This window comes from Botrytis byssoidea (assembly GCF_014898295.1).
Source record: "Botrytis byssoidea strain MUCL 94 chromosome Unknown BBYS_008, whole genome shotgun sequence".
Lineage (NCBI taxonomy): Eukaryota > Fungi > Ascomycota > Leotiomycetes > Helotiales > Sclerotiniaceae > Botrytis > Botrytis byssoidea.
In genome coordinates, this window is record NW_024065849.1 from 269,015 (window position 1) to 290,920 (window position 21,906).

Sequence of the window (21,906 nt, forward strand, 5' to 3'; positions counted from 1 at the left end):
ATATGCCTATCTTTTACTCCATCAACCTTTCACATGGCCCATCTTGGATGGAAATGCATACGTTTTACGTTTCATCTGAGCCATGATTGTTTCGTATACTCCGTATTATGTCTAAGAAAGACACGAGGCCGATAAAGTTATGGGGCAAAAATAAAGCCATCGAGACTTATCTATTTTCATTCATCGTGACATATGGCGGAAATCAGGTTCCGCCGTACGTATGTATGACAACGGTCATGCAAGGCTTGCAAGTGTGGCAGTTTACCATTTGTGTTCTTTTTCTTGAATGGATGCTATATTTATTACTTTCATGTGACTCGTTATCAAGTGTACGAATTTACGAAGTGAAGGAGATCAATCAAAATTGTCTTGGTTTGCCCAATTTCTTGGGCTGTGTCGCTTTTTCTCGGAAAGCTAAGGTCTGAGAGGGTTGGGAAAAAAGAATCTTCATACATCGATGATCGAAGGTTTGATGAAAAGCGAATGATTTTTTTCTCTGAGCAGGTTTTGTGCTTCACGACCACTCCAATCGGTGCCACGTTCTCGGTCTCCCACATGTCTCACCGAAGGAAAAAGGCGACCAGATCTTATGCATCCTATGCAGCTGCCCTTTTCTTTTGTGCCACACCTATAAGGAATTACCGAAACTGGCCCATGAAATGGCCTCAACCTGTTCATAATGATGGTATTTGCCATGGTTCGCCCAAACAAAAAAATCTGACTACTCATGCGAGAGTGATCAGTTTGGGTTTTTGGATGCGGGGTATTTCGTACAGCGAACCACAATTTTGGGGGAATAGGAGAAAATTGTTTTTGCTTATGATATTGAGAAGGATTATCGATCGAAGTTCTTCCCTCTTGGGTAATCTCATGGATTATATCATATGTTGTGACCACTGATAACCAAATCGCTATCAATAAAGCAAGTAAGTGGCACAGTTCTTCCGGAACTTCATCCCACCTACCCCCATGAGGAAGGAATCCATCCTTCCGAAGGGCGGGTAAGATTTTTCATCAGGATCTATAACCCAACCCAACATACACATGTGGTACAATATGTCGGAAAGGAGGCTCTTTACCCAACATATTAGTAAAGAAAAGTAAAGCTATTATGCTATCATCTTATCTCATATCATCTCATCTATCTTCTTCGCAACGCTACCTTCAGGCATGAAAGAAATAGATACCTCACATATAAATGTAAAAACGATGCTACCTTGCCCTATATGGAATCATCATAGAAAACTCGATTTATTTCCATTTATTCACATGAAACAAGCTGAATTTCTCTACAGTGTACATATAATTCTAGCAGCATGCTAGGTACAGCAGTAGATCGAAGATCGAGCGAGCATGTGATTTCTTGACACGCGGTTATCGTTAGTGTAGTGACCAGTTAGTGACAAGTTACAAGTTACGGCATGAGATCTACATACATACATATACATCATAATCTACAAAGTATGCTGCATACACATCGCATCTTCTACTCGGGGACTTGTGAATGTGATGCGATATTAAGCTCCTAATGCTAATGCTCAGTACGCACGCTGCGTGTGTGAAGAATTATTCCCGAGTGAGGTGGACAACGCAGGATGTTCGATGTTGATCTTGGGGTCTCTGTTTGGTTTTGGATTAGATCAGATTAGATTAGATTAGATCGACGAGCATTATCTTGGGAAATATACTATATCGTTTCATGGAGGGTCATTGACTTTTTTTATCCTTTGGATTTCTTAGGATGTAAAGAGGGAGATGTGTTGGAGGTTTGATATGTACGTGTGTATGTACGTATGTATGTTCGACGTTAGATGATGCGTTGTGATATGATGTGATGCGAGACGAGGTGATGGGATGGGATGAATCACAATGATGCGAATTCGTTTCAAAGTTTTGAAACGGATTTTCAAGCGTCAAATATCGATATTTCCTTTATGGATAAAGTAAGTAGGTAAGTTAGTTGCGTACTTCTTAGTAGATCAGTCATCGTATAGTATGGTTTGGGAAATGTAAGTGTAGATGTGGATACGAATGCGGACGTGAGGGAGGAGGTTTTGTATGTTGATTTCAGTCGGGTTGGTGCGATGAGGAAATACTCTTTACTTGATATTTTTTACTTTTGGTTCTTTGTTGGTGAGATGTGGTGAGATGAGATGAGATGAGATGAGATGAGGTGCGATTCTTGAAGATTCTTGAGAATTACTCATTCCTAGTGAGTTTTAGGAACTGGGAAAGGAAAGGAAACGGAAAGGAGTGGCTTGAAACTTGAGATTTTGAAACTTGACTACAGTAAGTGCAGTGCAGGTCAGGTCAGGTGAGGTGAGATAAGATGAGGTGAGTGAGAGAATCGCGGTAGGTGTGTAAGCGCTACTCGACTGCACTCAATTTAACTTACTGGATCGTCGATGATCTCCATGGACCTGTGTGTATGTGCGTATTTATGCGCTTTTGTATGCGCCTGTGTGTGTGTATGATCATCTCGATGGAATGATAGATAATTTGGAGACGTCATTGTTTTTGTTGGGTTTTGTTATTATTGTTATTGTGTCAGATTATCAGATTATCATGTGTCATCTGTCATCCATCTTTCATATCACTCGTCATGTCACTTGTCACCCGTCATCCGTCATCTATGAGAGTGGTTTATAGCCTTTACTGTACTGTACTGTGCTTTACTATTCTATTCTTGGGACATCAATAAATTAGGGGAGAGAGAGGGTGAGGGGAAGTTGATAAGGGGAAGCGGGATGTGGAATAGGAAATGGAAAATTGAGAGCAGAGGATAGAAGATAAGTTTATTCGTGTTATTGTGTTTACTACGTAGGTACTTGGTAATTGTTTACCTTTCTCAGAATGATGAGACGGTGCTTTCTTTTGTTTTTTCTTTTCTGCGGTTTCTGAAGGGTCGGGATTTTCTGGAAGTTTGAGATTGGAATTGAAATTAAAACTTTAGAGCCTTAAATGTGAATTTCTTTCGTTTGATTTCTTGAATTTGAGATGGTATAGTATGGTGTCTCAGTGTTCGGCGATTCTCACTGCTTGTTCTTTTTTTGTTTCCCTTTTGGGATTTCTTTCCGTTTCTTTTCACTGTGTTTTGTGGATTCGATTTGAGAGTTTGAGGGATGAGATGAGATGAGATTGTGAATTGGCGTGAAGTTAGAGTAAGTACATAGTGAGTTTTGGGATGGGATGGAGACGGAATGGAGTATGACTTTTCTTTTTTATTGGCGATGAGTGGGTGCTTGATGGGAAAGAAAGAGGAATTGAAAAAGGGCTTGTTTGCATAGACGGTGGATTTTATTGTTGATTACTTGGCTGAATTATTTTTGATTTGAAGATTTGCAAGTGATGGGAATTGTGGTTGAGGAAGGAGTTCGTGAAGATTACTTGTTACTTTGTTATGTTATTGGGATAAGGCGGGATGGGATGGGATGGAGAGGAGGGGAAAAGATTGATACCAAGGTATGCGCACTTTGCGGTCAACAATGCTGAGGTCATACGAAATGCGGGAGAGAATGGGGGGACGTTGCTAGTGACCAGTGAATGGTCAGGTTGAAAGACGGGAGAGGTACATCTTGATTCATGCTTGAGATATAGAAATATGGAAGACGAGAGGCGAGAGAGACTTAGAAAGAATAAGAGATGCAGTTTCCTTTGGAGGCATTTTGGAGATCTTGGCTTATATATCTTATGGAGGGGAGAAGGGAAGTGAGGGAAAGACAGGATGCGGTGGAACAGGATGGCTCGAGAAGTCTTTGAGTTTATACTTGTGACAGAAATAAGTTTATCAGTTAAACTGGATTACTGATATAAGGAGAATAACTCGCTAAAGGTAAGATAAGTTCGGAAATCCGTCTCGAGACATTTGGAAAGTTTAGGGAGGGGGCTTGAAAGGAGATGAGTAACTAGACTGGGTATTTATTCTAAGTTGGGGGTAAGTAAGGGCTAATTGACATTTGCACTATGATACATCAGAGCTTATGATATCAATCGATGCGAAATTCACTTTATCTAGCTTTATTTTGGGTACTTTTCCAGAAGATTTGTTGTCAAGAGGGATGAACGTCTGGATACATATTTATGGGTGAGTGAGCTAATTTCTTAATTCTGAATATTTAGATGTCGTGGTACTGGGGAATTTTTGTCGTTCTGATGTGTACGGGGTTTTGCTATTCTCTGAATGTAAAGGTTTATGTGTATCTGAGTATCTTTCCTCGGTGTTTGGTTGGAGTGGGATTCAGAAGGTAGTTGTGTGGATGAATGGGCATGGTATTCAAAGGCTAGAAAATAAAGCTTTATTTTCTAAGGCATGATTATGGAGACGGAGAGTGATGTAAACTGGGGTCATGGTAAGGGTATGAGTCGAATGGCATCGTGTGGATATTCAGAGTAAGAAGGAAGAAGAAAATAATTTTAATAGATTAATGGTGAAATATCCTCTTGGGTATCGTTCTCATTTTCATCGATTTTCATTACAAGAATGAAAAATGATACATTGCTGATCTTCTAGGGGCTTGCGGGAATGTTCGCTTATAGTGACTGGAGGAAGAAGAAGAGAAAGGGGAAATATTATACATGAAATCTTCGAGCGCAGCGAGCAATGGGGGTTTGGGGGCTTGCTCCCATAATGATAGTGATTAGACGAATTGCTTTTGGCTATATAGATGTTGGGGATAGGTTAGATGGTATGCATGATGATTAGTTTGAGAGGAGGGGGATGGAAGGATAGTTTTGTATGATTGACGTTGCTTTGGTCTAAGGTTACCTGAATGGAATACAGAATGATCAAGTATATGTATGGTACATGAAGATTTCAAAATTGACAAGTTAAGAAACGATATTTTATAAATCAAACCCTGTATATATTGAAGCTATACATCCAGATACAATTTTGCTCATTGGTTGCGCTGACGTCGAGTTGTATATGAATTCGCATACTCAAGAATCTCTAGTTTATATCGACATATCAACGTCTTTCATGTATTTATCAGAAGCCTTGAAACTCAAAAATCGCGATCATTAAAGTCAGATTAGTAGACAACTCAAAAAACAGAAAGAAATATAATTTCATTTATTTGATAATAAATTTTATTCAAATCTTCATTCATGGTTCTTAAAATCATCAAATTCTCAAAACAGACTAGCGCCATCCCAAAAATTATCTCGAACCTCAATTATTTTGTCCCGCCATAATTATAACTTTTGAATGTGCCATTGCCTCCCACGCACAACAGCTACGATATTCAAGGGGAGCAGGTCCAGATATAGGAGAAGATCTGTTTACAAGGAGTGATTGATCGAATATTGCAAGAACCCATTTCAGGGCTCAAAAGAGCTCGAATTTTCAATCATGGCATCAAGTCGTATGTCGCCCGGCGGGGCACTCCTACGAGCCTCTCGAGTCTTCGCGATTCCCAATCCCCTCCCCCGACCAACCGGTACCCTCTCCTCCCAAGCAACCTTCGATTCCGATACCGCGACGCTCCCACATCCAATCCATCAATCTATTAGCACCCCGCCATCCTCCCTCGCAAAAGGTGACTGGGGATTCAAAAGACCCCTCCCTCTACGAGCCACCACCCGCACCTCCACGCCCATCATTCGCGTCGAAGCTATCGATACCTTTGAGCACGTTACCGAGTTTGGTTCCGCGGCGGACCACAGTCTCACATTACAAAAATGGCAGGAAATGAATATTCCCATTTCGACACCCCGACTCAGCAAATCCGTCTCTGCGACCCGCGATCAAAATATTCCTAAACATAGAAGCGTTTTTGATGATAGTATCGATACAACGGTTAGAAACTCAAGTATTCAGGCGGGAATCACTGGGCAGGGAAAAGACGACACGCGCTGGAAATTCTCAGGTCCATGGTTGGCGGGTTTGACCGAGGGCGAATTTCAAGAATATGTAGCGAAGGAGGTGGGAAGGAGAAAATCGGAATTCAGACAATTTTTAAAGGAATCGTGTGCTGCATCTCTGACGAACGAAGCGAAAAAGAAAGCAGTTCAAAATGATGAAGGGTTGGGAGATTTCAAAACCACTTCTGTAGAGGAGGTTACGGAAGAACAATTATCAACTTACATCCGCCATCTACGATACGACATCTCCACTCTGAACCTCCAAATCCGCGCCTTCCTCGATCTCGCTCCTTCTCCTGCTCCCCGAGCCCAAGACGAAACAGAGATTTACGATGAATTAATTTCTCTTCGTCGGCCCAAGGCCGTCGAGGTCGTATCCAGCTCTCCATATGCCGAATCCGGACCTCCTAAAACCCATCCTAGTGCCGGATTATCTTATTCGCGCAATAACAGCTGGACATACAACCATGCGCTCTATGGACCACAAGCCCATGCTCCTCCTGTTGAAGCCCGTATCGTCATGCCCAAGAATGCATCGGGTGCTCCTCCAGTGCTAGGTGTAGGAGGTGTGGTTGCGGACATCCCATCTGGATTTATTCAATTCGATGTCAAACCTCTTGGAAGCAGTAACCCTAAATCCCACGACCAAGTTGCCGGATTATTATTTGTCGAGCCCCAGAAATATGGAGGTAGTAAAACGTGGGTCGAACCTAAACATGCATATATTGATGCAAAGGGAAAGATTGTACTTTCCGTAATTCCAGCGGATAAAGACGCCGTGGCAGTGAAAGAGGGAAAAGTAGATGACATTCCAGAACCACTCCAGAGAAATTATTTACCAGCGGGGAAGACGTTCACAAGACGAAATGGTAGTGGTGAAGGATACGGATTGAGTGGATTTTAGCAAAATCGATGGAGTAAATGAAATGTGTATATTATGTTGCAAATGTACATTTTAAACAGAATTCAAATGAATGTTAGACGCCATTACAACTGTGTAAAATTACGAATTTTGACAGACAGATTTAATCTGCATGGAGATTATGGGGGCAAGCCCCCAAACCCCCTTTAGCTCGCTACGCTCGAGATACAATCGTGTAAAGGATATGAAATGTATTTTATTCTCTTTCTAAGCAATCTACTTCTACCTCCACCGCCCTCTGATCTAAAACCCCCGAAGGACCCAGTGAAGCCTTATTTTATTATACATGAATCAAGGAAGATCATATACATGTACATACAAATGAAGAGTACCTAGCAACATCTATTAGTTTCAAATTAAAGGCCTGCATTCATATTCCGAGAGGATTTCCCATCCATCTGCTCTCTACTTTATGTCTTCTTCTTCTCTCCATCACACCCCTCGCCTCTCATTCCCTGAGCATCGTTTGCATACCCACACCAACTCACCATCCCACTACAAAACCCCCTGCGCAATCCACACCACCCCCTCCCCATCATCCGCGGCGACGCTCGCGCCCAAAAACCACGGCGCCCCAAACGTACAGCCATTCCCGGTCTCTACACTCATCACACACATTCCCTCGGGGGTGACGCCCCCAGGACCCGAGGATCCCCGCGCCAAATACCAATACGGCACGCGCACGCTCACCGATGCATTTCCCTTCCCGGCAAACTCAAAATCGAGCGTGAGATCGCGGGGTATGTCTTCGCAGTTCGATGGATACACGATGACGTTTTCGTAGTCCTGGAAGCCGGTGCTGGTGAAAAACGAGGTGCTGTTGTATGTGTACGGGAGCGTGAGAGCCAGGGAGCCGGAATCGACGAGACATGTTTCGGTGGGGTAATCGGTGGGGATGGAGGTGTTCGCGTGCGAGATGATGGGTTGGGAAATGTAGTATCCGCTTCCACCTGCCGGTGTCGTGATGGGCACGGGGATGAGTTCCCCGGAGTAGGAGTCCGCGGGGGGGAGCGCGCCCAGGAGGAGGGTGCCGGTGAAGTTGGTGGTGACGGATGCATCGGCTGGCGGAGGGGAGAAATACATCGACGCCACGGATGCAGAAATGCGGCCCTGGTTGAGGAGATTGGTTTTGAGATTGGGGCCGTTGTCGTAGGGGGTTGAGGGACATAGACCCATGATCCCGTAGTCGTAGGAGAGCGTGGGGCAGGGCTCGCCGTCGGCAACATACTGACGCACGATGCCGGAAGAGATGAGCGCGATTTCGACGTTGGGAATGGCGGGGCTGGACGAGAAATACAGCGTATCGTTTACGGAGTGGGTGGCCTCGAGGATTTTGGAATTCCCACCGTAGGAATAGGATTCGGTGAAGCTGGAGAGGGTGACGTTGTCGGGATGGTAGTAGTATGCAGGACTGGTGTTGCACGCACCGGTGAACCCGAGGTATTGGGAACCGTAGTTTACGGTTGCGTTTGGGGCGAAGACCTTGTGTTCTGTTAGTTTTTGTTTTCTCCCTACTTTCCTCCTCTCCCCCTCTCGAAAAAATGAGATATATCCATCTTCCTCCCTCCTTCAAAACCCAAATCACAAATCCCAATCCCGGCCTCCTCCAAATCCAAAAAATAAATAAATAAATCAACATACCCAAAAATCCTCACTCCCATAATCAACCACCACCTCGATACTCTGCCCAATCTCTTCATTGCCACTTCCCACAAAAACCGGTGTCGTGACTTTACTCAATGGTCCATATAAGAGACGAATCGGCATTGAAATCGTATCTGTCTGTGCATGCGTGATGGTGTTCAAAGCCATCAGGCTTGCCAATGATGAGGTTTTCATGATATGTGATGGATTCCCAAAAAGGAGATGTGGAAGAAAGGAGATAATCGGAGATCAAAACCCAAAAATCAGTAACAACCTTAACCAAAAACTAAAATTTATATCAAAAGAAAAAGATAATCCATCAACTGATATATATATATATATATATTGTGATGTATACTCTACCCTTAGTGTACCCAGATATATCTCAGATACTTAATATACTTAATATAGAAAGCCGTGCATATGATGCGCTTGCGACACCTAGGTACTTACTCTGATATGCTACTTACTATGCTATGATATTCAATGATATAATATAATTTCCCAAATCAAGCGGGGACAATACGAGAAAAAAACCAGGGAAGTATACGGAGTACACTCCGTATATTTCCCTCGATCATTGCCTCAGTTCACCCACTCTTCAAGAATATGTATGTATGGATGCATAGATCACACCAGTATCTAAACTTAACTTTACTTATCTACATGCAAAGGACATACGAGGTACATACGAGGTACATACGAGGTATATACATATACATACATCCACATTGGTACCGAATTCGATGTAGCATAACCCCATTTCATTTCACACCCACCATCGATCGTATATCTTACCTACCTACCTACCTTCCTATACCGATACCGACACCGAGATAATCCCCAGTACTTGTCAGATACATTCATCTACCCATCTACCCATCTACCCATCCACCCATCAATCAAACCTCATACCTCAAACCTTCCCTTCCCTTCCTCCCATTCCCCAAATTCCCATTCCCATCTTTTCCTTTCCAAGGCCTTTCCAAGGTATGAAATCAACTCTGTACAATACAATACATCAATCAAAACCCCTCCCTAAAATCCCCAAAATCCAAAGATTAAGATCAACATAAAAGTAGAGATGAACCCAATATACCAGACACTACTGTTTCAAACTCCCTCTTAGCCCAATCGAGTGGCGCAATAATAGTAATACAGTAATACTCCAGTCGATTGATTGATTGGCATGCTTGTTTATAGTCAGGGGTAAAAAAAAACAAAAAAAAACAGTGTTCTTGTGGAACTGTAAAGCTTGTTTTGTGCACACGATCAGAGATTGATGTAAATCATATGTACCTAGGGTAGGTACATGAAATATATTTATATCTTAAGAGCATTACTGAGCTGAGGGATGTGAAAAATTTCAGAGATTACGAGAAGAAAAAAAAAAGAAATGTAGATTTTTAATGAATCGATCATGCTATGCCTTCCTAATAAACTAACTGTATACACGTATACACACACAAAACCCGCTGTAATTGACTATCTTTTCATCAATTCATCTCATACCATCTCAATCCCTGCTGGCATATTACAATGCTCACAGTATCAAAAGATTCATCAATTCACCCCATCCTGATATTCCTTCATACCCCCTCCTCCCCTTACCCCCACAATCTAACCACCAGAGCCTACCCACAACCCCTCAAAACTTAATTACCCTCTCCCCAACCCACCCAACTCCTCGGCATAACCCTCCAAATCTTGACCTCACCACTTCTCAAATCATCCAACTTGAAGCTCTCCAGCTTAACCTTCTTACTCTCTCTTCCTTGTTCCCACGCCCTTAGCTTTTTCTTCGTACCATCCCATTCAGCAACTACACCCATATGATCGGGTTTACCAATTTCTGCTGTATATTTTGTATGCATTGATCCATGTTTACCTTGGAATCTGGTATTTCTCAGTGTAACAATATCACCTGCTCGAATCTCATCGAATTGTTGAGTCGATGCATTGGCCATATTACTATAGACGAGAGCACCATAAGCTCGAGTACCTACTGGCATAAGTACACCAGCTAATGGTTTCAGTAATTCGAGAATTAATCCTTGAGGTGTACCATCACCGACAATAGTATTTTGTCTAACAGTCACTGCTTCAATGACACGCTTACCAAAGCGTTCATGAGCTTCTTCCAGTTGATCTTGACGTAAACGAGCAGGAGGCCCTTCGTGCTTTTGCTCAAGTTGACAATCAGATGGATCCTTTGGATTGTATTGAGCTGCAATAATCGTTTGAGAGTAATCATGAAATAAGACGAAAAGTTCTCTTGTGACAACAGGTTGATTCGTATCAGAAATTGATGATGTATCTTCCGATTCGGTCAAAATGTCTTTTCGAGCCTGGAAAACAGGGGGGAGACTTTTTTTGACAATCCACCATTGACTACCAATTCCCAAATCAACATCATTGGCCATAAAGCCTGAATCCATAGACATTCTGTTTAAATCCATAGATCTTCTTACGCCGCCAGTAACAGCCGCGCGATTAAGATCCAGAGATTGTTTTATTGAAGGCTTATTCGGAGGTGGAGCTGGAGCTCGACCTTGTTTAGGCGAAGCAAATGATCTGGGTGGAGAAGCTGAGTATAAATCATCTTCAACAGGTTCCATTTTTGGTGTAGCTGGAGCAACGTTAACTGGAGCAGTTGTTGTCGTTGGTGCATAATTGTAAGGATCATATTCATTGTTCTCAGGTTCCCATGGAGCTGGAGCTCTTCCGGGTGGTGGCGGTGGTGGAGCTGGTGGAGCAACTTTGGGAACCTCTGCTGATGGACGAGGTGGTGGTTGTGATGGCAACGGTGGGGGAACAGCTTTTGGAGCTGGAGCTGTAGGTGGAGGAAATGGAGGAGCAAAAGTTGGAGAAGCAATTGGAGATCGAAGAGCGGCATCATCAACACTTGCTTCTTTAGTGTGCTTCAAAGCATCCTTATGTGGTACCGCGGAAGCGATATCAGTATCATAATCACCTTCATAATCGTCCTCTTTTCCATCGTCCACGGGTGGAGGAGGTGGATTTAAGTGGGGAATGATATTTTGATCACCTGTTGAAGATCTGCTCAATGGTGCCCCAGGCGGAGGTGGTGGAGGAGCTCGAGTTTGAGCTGGAGTAGGAATACCAAGCGGAATAGGCGGCACTCTACTAGCACGTCTACCAGGGGTATTTGGAGATTGCGGTGATTGTTCAGCACTAAAGTATGAAGCTCTCTTACTAGCTGGTGATCGTGGAGAACCTGGTGCCTCAGAAGGTCGAGGAGGAGCTTGAGGAGGTTCAGCTAACGACATATTTCGTGTTTGCTCAGCCATTTCATCATCAGACTCGTAACCAGCGCCTGGTGACAAAATCTCTGCAGGAGGAGCTGGAACTGGTCGAGCTAATATTGTAAGTATATCGGATTGATTGGATTCACTGATAGATGACTTACAATCAATTGGAATAGGTGGAGGAGCAGGTCGTCCACTCGGAACTGGGGGTGGTGCGCCGCCATCATGAGTTGGAACTGTAAAGGAAATTAGTCTTTTAATAATTGCACTATTACATCGAAATATTTACCTGGTGGAGGTGCCGATTCTTCTTCCTTCTCGGGTACAACATCCTCAACATCCGGTACTACATCAGCAGGACGCGCTGATGAGACTGGTCGCTTCTCCTCCTCAGTCTCCTCCTGTTTCTCGACTTCATCCGGACTTCGAACTCGAGACATACCAGGAAGAGGAATCATTGGTACAGGCGGCGCGCTAGCGATTGGAGAAACTATCGCGTCTGATCCAGCAGTGCTTCCGCGTTTTGGAAGTGGCAAGGATGGCTTCTTCTTCTTTGGTGGAAGAGGAGCTGCCATTGGCATTCCACCGCCAAACATTCCATGCATACCCATACCACCGCTCATTTTTGCCATTCGAGCACGTAATTCTTCTTTGCGTCTTACTTCGGGGTCGATATCGTCTTCCTCCTCCTCTTCCTCCTCTGCTTCAACAGGCGAAGGTTCTTCAACGGCGCCTTCTTCCTCGCCAACATCTGGTTCCACGACTGGAGCTGTTGGCGCACGAACAGGAGGTTGAGGGGGGTTGACTTTAGGTTTGTCGTCGCTATCATCCTTTCCGGTATCCTCCAATTCTTCCGTAGTTTCGGCTGCTCCTGACATATCCGCTTCATTTCCATCTTCAATCGATGGAATGGGTCCCCGAGAAGATTTCGTTCGTCGTGGCACACCTTCTTCTTCCCTAACAGAATCCATTGACATCTTTCCAGGCCTGTCCCCAGTATCCGGTCGTTCTAAGCTAGCAGTCTCTGCCTCTTCTGTGACTTCATGAGATTCTGTTCTCTTCTTGGGTGGGCGCTTAGGCTTCTCTTTCTTCTGCGCTGCATCCGCATGTCTAGAAGCCTGCTCCATTTGTTGTTTTTGCAAAAGTGCGATGCGTTCCTTGAGACTCGTTGGCTTAGGTTGTTCCTCTTCATCGTTGTTGCTTGGAGAAGTGGGCGTTAATCCTGCCCGTTCAGCTTGTTCTTGATTCTCATTCTCCTTTGCTGCAATCTCGGGATCTTCCTCACGTCTGTATATCTTTTGTGGCGGGGGTTCGCGCGGTGTAGGAATATAAGCATCCTTTCTTGGAGGTGGGGCAACAAATGGCTTTTTGATGAAATTGTTCGAGCCTCCAGAACCGAAACCTGCGGGTTTGAATGGCGCTGGCGGAGGTGCAGCCTTGTTAAATGCTGCAATACGATCTCTAAATGACCCACCGCTTGGTTTTTCACTAACAGGAGGAGAAGTTGGCTTTTGACTTGGAGGTGGTTTTGCAGCTGCTGGAGCTGGAGGTGGAGATGCAGGTTTTGGTGGTTTAGCCTGTGGAGCTGGTTGAGGAGGGGGAGGTTGTCTTTCTTGTACCACAGGAGCTTCATGAACCTCTTCAGGCTGTGTTTCGATTTCCGGCTGAGGTTCTGGCTCTCTTACTGGCTCGGAAGCGACCACAGGAGAAGCTGGTTCGGGTTCCTTCTTTGGTCGATTGACACGCGTAGGTCTTGGAGGTGCGGTAGGCTCATACTTTTCCACAAAATTTCGTGGGAAGATACCTTCTTGTTTGACTCCTGAAGCATCAACATATTCTCCCGCATACCAATCCGCATCTTCCTCCTCCGTCACCGTAATGATTTGTCCATTCGGAAAGTGAAGATCATCATCATGCGGTGAAGTATATTCAAAGATGGCCTTCACCTTGAATGGTGGAATGGACATATTGAGGGTAAAGGTAAATGTTGTGGTGCAAAGTTATTGTTGATGCTGTAACTCGGTCCCAACTAGTTACCAACCACCGAAGTCCGGTTTTGTGACGGATGATGTTCGTAACAATGTAGCGGTGGATTCGAAGGAATGAAACTTTGAAAGGTGGAAACACAATTGCACAAGATTTCTTTTGTAATATTTACGGTAATTGAGAGCGAGTAGTCTGTAGGAAAGAGGAAAATGTCGGGAATCTTTGGAAAAGAGGCGGGGCGGTGTTTGTATCTAAACTCTGCTACTAGTCTACGTCAGCGCATGAATGAAACGAAGTCATAGACGGGATATATCTTGAAAGTTGACAGACAACATATACAACATTGATAACTTACCAAGAGCTTTAAGATTTCTTGAAATAAACTAAATATTAAGTATTGATTACTCAAGTAAACCAATATGTAGGTAGGTACTAGGTAGGTATCATTGACTAGTAATTTATTGGAAGAGAGAGACCTTGGAATGAAGGATGATGGAAGGTTTGCAGAGTAAGGTGGGCGGGCATACATATGCTAGATGCTAGATGCTAGATGCTAGATGCTAGGGACCTAGGGATGCGAATTGATTTGTGGTGCTTTGCGGGCTTCCCTTTTCCTTTGGGACTTTCTACCTATAAGGCCATCTGGAGTTGCAGTTGCATGATCTGGTGGGCAACGGAAAGCTTGCAAGTGATTATTCAAAGATTTGCTGAGGAGCACTTTGATGAATGTGGATGTGGCACTTTGAGGCACAGGGTATAATTGTGCAGGTGCCCAGGTGAGTCCAAGTGGTCAAGAGTGGTCAAGAGTGGCTTAAGCAAGAGGTACAAGGGTTTCTTTGGGAATTGTCGAATTGTCGGTTCATCGATTCACTGGACTGGTTCACTGGTTCACTGGTTCATTTATGGATTTGAAGCTTAAACGATCTCGAGACGATATATGTACTCATTCATGTAAGAGAAAATATACATCTAATAATAATCAACCATAGGACCCCAGGTACAATTACATTGGCTCAAACTTGAACGATCAATCCCCCCCTCCAATCAATCATTCAATCCTTCTCTTTCCTCAACTGCAGGTGAGCTCTGGTACTGGAGACTAATGCCATGCCATATACAGCTATCTATATAATTTAGGCTGTCGGCTGTACTAGGTGAAGTGATTACCTACCTAGTACTTATTACCCTTCAACGGAACAAATTGAATGGAATACCGTACCCGTACCGTACTTTAATAGATCCACGGATTAAGAAAACCCAACCATCAATCTTATCAATCAAATCAAATAAAATCAAATAAAATCAAATCTATTCCAATCTATACATCAAATATCTACCTACCTACCCACAACTCAAGAAGAGGACAACAAAAACGAAAACGAAGATAAATTAAATACAAAAATCGCAAACATGTCAACTCTTCAAAAGCCCAAATCAATATTAAAAAAGACCACTTCCTCCTCCTCCTACCCCTCCACCTCCACCACTTCCACCACCACCAACAACCCCTCACCCACCAAAGCCGAGCGCGACCGCGAAGTAGCCCTCTACCACGCGCGCCTCATCCAAGAACGCAAAGAAATAGAGCTCGAAATTCTCTCCTCCACCGAATCGCTGATTGATTTCCCGCTCGCCGCCTCTCCGCCCCACGATGCCTCGAACCCCTCACCATCCGACGCCCGCGCCTTCAAAGAAATGCTTCGACCCTTTCAGCCCAGCGACTACGATGCCCTGATCCTCGAACGCAATCTCGATAGTCGCTGCGGGTATACCTTGTGTGCCAATCCGCGGCCGCGAGATAATAAAGGTGGTCAGTGGAGATTACTGGGCATGTCAGGAAAGGCAAAGGATTTTAGGATTGCAAAGAAGGAAGATGCAGAGAAATGGTGCTCGGATACGTGTGCCAGGAGAGCTTTGTATGTTCGAGTCCAATTGAGTGAGTGTCCAGCTTGGGAAAGGAGTGGCGACAGTTCTGGTACGAATATAGACCTACTGGACGAACCTAAGACGGAGGAGGATTTGGTTATGGACGGAATTGAGAATTTGGACTTGAACAAGCAGGAAGCCCAAGACAAGCAGAAGAAATTTGGAAACCTCGCTTTAGAGAGGGGAGAGACTGGTCAAGGTTCATCGAAACATGTCTCGAATTTCTCAATAGTTGAGAAAGAAGTCAAACATGGTGATGTCAAGCCGCCGACCTTCGACTCGAATGAACTTGCTGATAGGATGGATACATTACATTTGGATCTGGAAGGTCATACATCTACTTTTAATCATGGCAACAATTATCGAGATTTATTTGGCGAAGATGATGACGATACAGAGATGGATACAGACTGGAAAATATGATTGCATTACTTGGAGTTATGGAGTTCATGGCAGGAAGGAGTAAAACTATGATACCCCACGTCCGTCACATTCAATGACATAGATTAACAAATGAATCAATTCTTACTGGTGCACCTCGAATTTCAACCGCCAATCGACTTTCCTGGGACTAAAACCGTACAATATCATTCACGCAAAACTTACCATCAGATAGGAACGATGGCAATATGAAATTCTCAACGCGTTCTGTGTATACACTTGCGGCTGGGTGCACTAGACTTGAACGAAAAAATCGAAAGATTGTAATCACGGAAGGTTCCGCATGGAGTTGCTGAAAAATGCACTTCAGGGAGAAATACTTTGTAGAGACTGTAGCTCATGCTGTTGATATGTCGGCCGCATGCATGAAGCTCACAGCATACACCATTAGAACATCATCATATTCACGAAAAGCGAAAGGTTTTCCCGAAGGATGGCAATCAAGCCTCATCTCTCATAAAGAGAGAATCACGGGCGACACCTGGTTTTGGGAGGAATTCTCTCACATTGATCTGTATACACTTCCTGTCCGTCCGTTATACGCCAGTAGCCATCAGATCCATGTGCTTCCCAATAAAATCCCCCATACCCTTTGTAAATCCATAAATTTAATCTCTGCGGGCAGGTCTGTCGCCGAATCGTCTTGGTCCACGCTCGGTGGTTTGTGCTTGAGTGACTGGGGTAACGTTGCATGGGATAGAATCGAACTGTAACAAAAATATTAGATACGAAAATGAATGTCGAATTGCGCAAAATACATACACCAAGGGACTTGAGGAGATCCTTTGTCTCGACATCGACCTCGAGTTGTCCGCTCTCAGTGCTGGAAACATCGAGAGCAGAAACCTCTGGAACGTATTGATCCTTACGTTCTCTCTCCTCTTCTTGGAGCTTGAAGGAGATACCACGGACTGGTCCACGTTGAATACGCTTCATCAAATGGGTGGTGTAACCGGCAATCTATTTCGTCCATTGTTAGAAACCTGTCATTTTTCCATCCGCGTCAATTGCAAGTTTTTAATTTACCTTGTTGCGGAGTCTCTTGGAAGCAATGATGGCGATCTCATCACAGATTCTCTTGTTGGTCTCGAAATCGAGAGTCAACTTTGGGTAATATCTCTCGATAATGACCTTGGCGGACTTCTTAACAGTCTTGGTACGAACGCGACCCATGATTACGGTATTGAGGGGGTTGTATGTGGTGGTTGTCGAAAGTTTTTGCGGTTGTCGATTGAGAGGTATAAAATTTTCAAAATTCTTTTGTGTGGGAAAAGTCGTCGATGTCTCGCTAGCTGGGTCACTAGTGTCGTTTTATGTTCACGTGACCACAACCCCCACAACCTGTTCGTAGGAGAAGCCCCTCAAAAATCTTGTGTAAATCTTTTGAATTAATCAAATTCCAAATCGATCACAAATTTAATATATAAATACAGAAAGACTAAAAAATATATTAGCTCTTGTGTATTTGAATAACATTCAAGAATTATAATTTATATGATATTCGGAAGAATTAATCGAGTTATTGTATTGCAAGTATTATCGGCGTGATCAGTCGCACCTATCTTCTTTCCTACAAATATACAATCTGGACGGAACATCATCTAAATCCTGGGGTGATCCGGGGGTATAGAAATATCTTTTATATAAAGATACAAATACACTGCCTTAGCTAGATTAACCTCTAGGAATAAGTATATTACGGAAATTCTTCCTATATTAACAACTCGAGATTGAATTTCACATGTGATACGAACCATAAAACATTGATAATTATAATTAAATGCTCTTTACTCGAAAGTCTCCATAATAGTACAAATATCCAGACCTTCCATTCCCCATTTCTCCCTAACACTTCCTTCTAAAGGGTATCATGAACAAAGAAAAAGTACAAGCTTATTACTATCATAGGAATGAATGTATGTTTACCAAGGTCGATTTATCCCAATATGTATACCAATGAAAGTTTCTTGGAAAGAATCTATTGATCCCGGGGTGTAGTAGGAATATCCCAGATCGAGGAAGCTAATTGTGTAGATTCAGATGGGGATGAATCTTGTTCGACGTGTGAATTTGAAGGTTCGTTTTGATTGTCAACGTCAGAATTCGAAGCAAAAGGTATGGCGGAGGTGGATGTGAATACTGGAAGATCATATTTCTTCGCTGCAACTGGTGTGTTTGTATTCGGTGGTAACCATCGAAGTGGTTCTTGTTGTGCTATCGTGCTGGGAATCGGGCCTTGTGGTTGAAAGAGCACAAATTTGTCCGCGCTGTAAGTTGATGAATGATCCGAAACATTTCCGGATTCATATTGTTCCATGGGAGGATCGATAGGTGAACTAATCGGTAAGGGAGCTTGTTCAGGCTCTTTCAATTGAGCAGAATCATGTAGAGGAACAAATAGTTGAGGGGTTGAAGGTCCAGGTGAAATACTCATTATTGGTGTGGAAGCTGCAGATTGATTGTAGGTCGTCTCAGAATTGGCTGTTGTAGGTGGTGTTTCATTTGACATATTTGGGGATACTTTCCCATCTTCCTGGCTCGATTCAATCTTTACCCTATGCTTTTCTTCTTCCTTGGCTTCTTTCTGTGCTTTAGTCAGAAGACTAATCTTGATTTTCTTCATACCAGAGGTTAGACTATCAACGTCAGATGACTGGTTACTATTTTCTGCAGTTGAAACAGCCCCAATGTTATTCTTCAAATTGCTATCAGAACCAGTCACTGGAGGAGACTTCTTGCGGGGTCGACCTGGACCTGGTTTTGATGCATCAGTTCGAGGTTTGGCAGGTGCTCTTGTTTTCTTTACAGCGACAGGTGGTGGAGGAGGCCCACGAGAGCTCATAGCGGACCCCGGTCGTACACTCATAGAACTACTCGGTCTTTGAGGAAGTGATGGCGCTCTATTAGCAGCAGGTACCGGGCGAGAAGGAGGAGGCATTGCCGCAGTGGTGGATATAGATGCGGCGCTAAGTCTCCTAACAGACTTTTGCGTTGATTGACTAGAGTTCGCATCGGATGTTTGACTGGTGCTTGGAGCGGGAGGACCCTATTAATTGTTAGTTTGTAATTATACGATACGGCGTAACTACATACTTTGTGTACAGGGGAAGCAGCGGTGCTGGGAACGGTTCTTCGACGGTTTGATTTTGCAGCAGGCTTTTTGGCCTCATCCTTCTCGATGCTATCAAGCAATTTTGGTGGAGGTTTTCTTGTTCGTAAAGACATTCTGGCATTAGCAGGCTCCGGAATGGCAGGTTGTTGGGCGCCTTCAGAGTTTGCTAATGATTGACGTTCTTTTCTTGCTTTTGTAGCTTCGGCAGCAAGATCTTCCCATTGACAACTCTTCGTCTGTCTATCAGTTGGAATAAGCAATTTACTCAATTCATGAGCTGCAACTGTCCAATGAACATCGGGTGGTGGAGGAGTAGGTGGCCTAGGAGGTGAAGATCTTGGAACTGGCACTCCATTTCTCATACCCATCGTCGATACACTACGTTGCGCAGTAGGAGTATTGACAACTTTAGCAATGAAGGATTGTGTAGGAGATGCAAAATTTCCTGGAGGTCCTGCAGGTTTTTGAACTTTTGGCTCCTCGGGGACTGGTGCACTATTCATAGCAGCATCAAGTTGTTCCAATCGACCTTGAGACCACCATAACGGATCATATGGCATGAAACCATAAGGAGATGGCGGTCCAGGACTCAATGGATCTACACCAAGTCTCTGTCCCATTTCAAAGTTTAGACCTGTGAATGCCTTTTCGGTATGAGCTACAGGATCACTTCCTGACAAACCACTAAGATGACTCAAAACCCCGGTACACAAAGCACGATCACTGTAACCACCCTCAAGAACACTAATAATCCTTCCGTCTACCCCTGTACCTTCCTCAGCTGCAAGTTTCACGACATCTCGGGTTAGACGAGCATAAAACTCGGTTGGAACGTTGACTTTATGGCGTTGCATGCCAGAACTCTCCCACTCACTGGCGTCAAAACCAGCTGATAAGAAAATTGCAGCTTTTGGTTTTGGTCCATTAGGTGATGTTTGAAGCCTCTCGTATTGTGTGCGTAAGAAGTTTCGTGTCTTCTCGAGTAGTACCGAATACTTTGATTCGTACAGTTCCCAGAATCCTTCTTCAGTTTTCCATGGTTGTAAGTGAACATTCCAAATATTTTGACCATGTGCATTTTCAATACAAAGACTAGCATTCTTGACTTTCTCCTCGTCACCCATCTCACATGGGTATGAATTAATATCATGGAGACTGAAATATCCAATCGAAGTCTTCTTCCACGGTAATGCATTCTTAGCCAATCCATTAGCACGAGCGTTATGTTCCCAAGTGATTGCTTGAGATCCATCTCCATGATGAAGATCAAAATCAATAATAGCCGCATGAGTTAAACCGTGAGTGAGAGAAGCATGTGAAATACCAACATGGACATTATTCAACCAACAGAATCCAGAAGGATAACTAGCTGAACAATGATGTCCAGGAGGTCTTATCGCTATAAAACTTCGGCGTGGTCCGAATCCGGTAGAAGAGCCTTCAAAAACAGCATCAACACCCTCACATACAGCACCCAGCGCACCCTCCATCGCGTCCAAAGACTCCGCACACAGATAGAGATCACCCTCGTGAAACTTTGAAGGAGGTGCTTCATTTGGACCTCGATTCATCTCAGGTCTAGCCAATTCTTTTCCATTCATAGCAAGCTTGGCTTCCGCATTATCACACATAATCTTTAACTCCTCCATCCACTTTACTCCATGTACATTTGTGATCGCTTGCGAGGATAAAGACATTCGACGAGTAGTTTTGCGTATGCGAAAGGGTGTGCTAGGTACCGCAGAAGCTTCCATGCCAGGATGAAGAGGATAGCGACCCTCGGAATGTCTTTCGCCCAGTCGTACATATGCTACAGACAATCCGAGTATGCTAGCATGAATTCTTTCGGGTCTTTCGACAATTGTACTCAAACCAGTTCTTGAAGTTTTGGGCCGGGAAAAGCGATGTCCATAAACGGAGTCGTGAAGTATAACAATTGTCTCTGCAGATCTTGAGCCATCATTCTTATCTTGTAAATCCAATTCCGACTTGAAATGCGAGCTTGCGATGGATGCTGCAGTATGTCGCGGCGAGGGTTCACGCATTTCTTCCTCCCTTTGGGAGAGGAGTGATTTACTACCCATGACAGATGGTGACCTGTGTGCAAATTGTGTAGATGATCTTCTATTTATTGAATTTTTGTTTGGAGTTAGACCTCCACCGTTAAGTGAATTTAGAGACGGTTTCCGAGAGAGATGTGAAGTAGATGAGCGACGTTGGTCGAAACTCGCAGTACTGGAACTTCGGCGTAAGGGGCTTGGAAGCACGGGGCTTCTACCACTTGGTGATGGATAGAGATTTGAATGACCCCCATATGATGTAGCTCTTGTAGAAGAAGTGGGAGGTGAAATTGGAAGACCAGTTCTAGAAGCGTTACTGATTGAAAGGCGTCTCAGTGAATTTGATATTGGAGTATCGTTGTTACTTATCGCGGAGGGCAACTGGACGGGCGAAGGGCTGGCATTTCTGCCACCGTTTGGCGATGAGTATGCCATTGTAAATGAGTGAATGAGTGAGATTGTGTTGAGCCGAAAGCTCAACCTTCACTTCAATTCTTGACCCTTCACTAAATTCAATCTTCTCGTCGCGAAGTTTCCAGATAGAGAAGCTATGACGATGACGAAGGAATATGCGGCAAAGAATCCCTCAATCGCGTATTGGCGCAGATCGCGAACCCCTGCCGATTAACGGTTCAGCCTCGGTGTTCGTTATTCTATGAGAATCCAAGAGAAGAGTAATGAAAA

General features: G+C 43.9%; 6 protein-coding genes across 6 annotated transcripts; 2 read left to right on the forward strand and 4 right to left on the reverse strand.

The window, feature by feature from the left end:
- Positions 1-5,350: 5,350 nt before the first annotated feature.
- Positions 5,351-6,766, forward strand: EAE97_004704 (uncharacterized protein; the record flags this gene model as incomplete). The annotated part of the gene is made up of 1 exon (XM_038875216.1): positions 5,351-6,766. The coding sequence occupies one exon, from the start codon at positions 5,351-5,353 to the stop codon at positions 6,764-6,766; it is 1,416 nt and encodes a 471-aa protein (XP_038733573.1).
- Positions 6,767-6,882: 116 nt separating this feature from the next.
- On the reverse strand, positions 6,883-8,793 carry EAE97_004705 (uncharacterized protein). The gene is made up of 2 exons (XM_038875217.1): positions 8,426-8,793; positions 6,883-8,266 (listed from the first exon to the last, which is right to left on the reverse strand). Exons 1-2 carry the CDS (start codon positions 8,621-8,623, stop codon positions 7,280-7,282), a joined length of 1,185 nt encoding a protein of 394 aa, XP_038733574.1. The 5' UTR covers positions 8,624-8,793; the 3' UTR covers positions 6,883-7,279.
- Positions 8,794-10,083: 1,290 nt separating this feature from the next.
- Positions 10,084-13,664, reverse strand: EAE97_004706 (uncharacterized protein; the record flags this gene model as incomplete). The annotated part of the gene is made up of 3 exons (XM_038875218.1): positions 10,084-11,807; positions 11,859-11,933; positions 11,987-13,664. 3 exons carry the CDS (start codon positions 13,662-13,664, stop codon positions 10,084-10,086), a joined length of 3,477 nt encoding a protein of 1,158 aa, XP_038733575.1.
- Positions 13,665-15,093: 1,429 nt separating this feature from the next.
- EAE97_004707 (uncharacterized protein) lies at positions 15,094-16,032 on the forward strand (the record flags this gene model as incomplete). The annotated part of the gene is made up of 1 exon (XM_038875219.1): positions 15,094-16,032. One exon carries the CDS (start codon positions 15,094-15,096, stop codon positions 16,030-16,032), a length of 939 nt encoding a protein of 312 aa, XP_038733576.1.
- Positions 16,033-16,658: 626 nt separating this feature from the next.
- Positions 16,659-17,223, reverse strand: EAE97_004708 (uncharacterized protein; the record flags this gene model as incomplete). Its single annotated transcript, XM_038875220.1, has 3 exons — positions 16,659-16,757; positions 16,813-17,010; positions 17,077-17,223. 3 exons carry the CDS (start codon positions 17,221-17,223, stop codon positions 16,659-16,661), a joined length of 444 nt encoding a protein of 147 aa, XP_038733577.1.
- Positions 17,224-18,028: 805 nt separating this feature from the next.
- Positions 18,029-21,657, reverse strand: EAE97_004709 (uncharacterized protein; the record flags this gene model as incomplete). Its single annotated transcript, XM_038875221.1, has 2 exons — positions 18,029-19,096; positions 19,144-21,657. 2 exons carry the CDS (start codon positions 21,655-21,657, stop codon positions 18,029-18,031), a joined length of 3,582 nt encoding a protein of 1,193 aa, XP_038733578.1.
- Positions 21,658-21,906: the final 249 nt, after the last annotated feature.

Bases quoted from the DNA above. Each gene is read 5' to 3' on its own strand.
- EAE97_004705 (XM_038875217.1), bottom strand. From the start codon at position 8,623: ATGAAAACCTCATCATTGGCAAGCCTGATGGCTTTGAACACCATCACG. The intron at 8,267-8,425 runs GTATGTTGATTT...ACAGAACACAAG, and splicing joins ATGGGAGTGAGGATTTTTGG to GTCTTCGCCCCAAACGCAAC.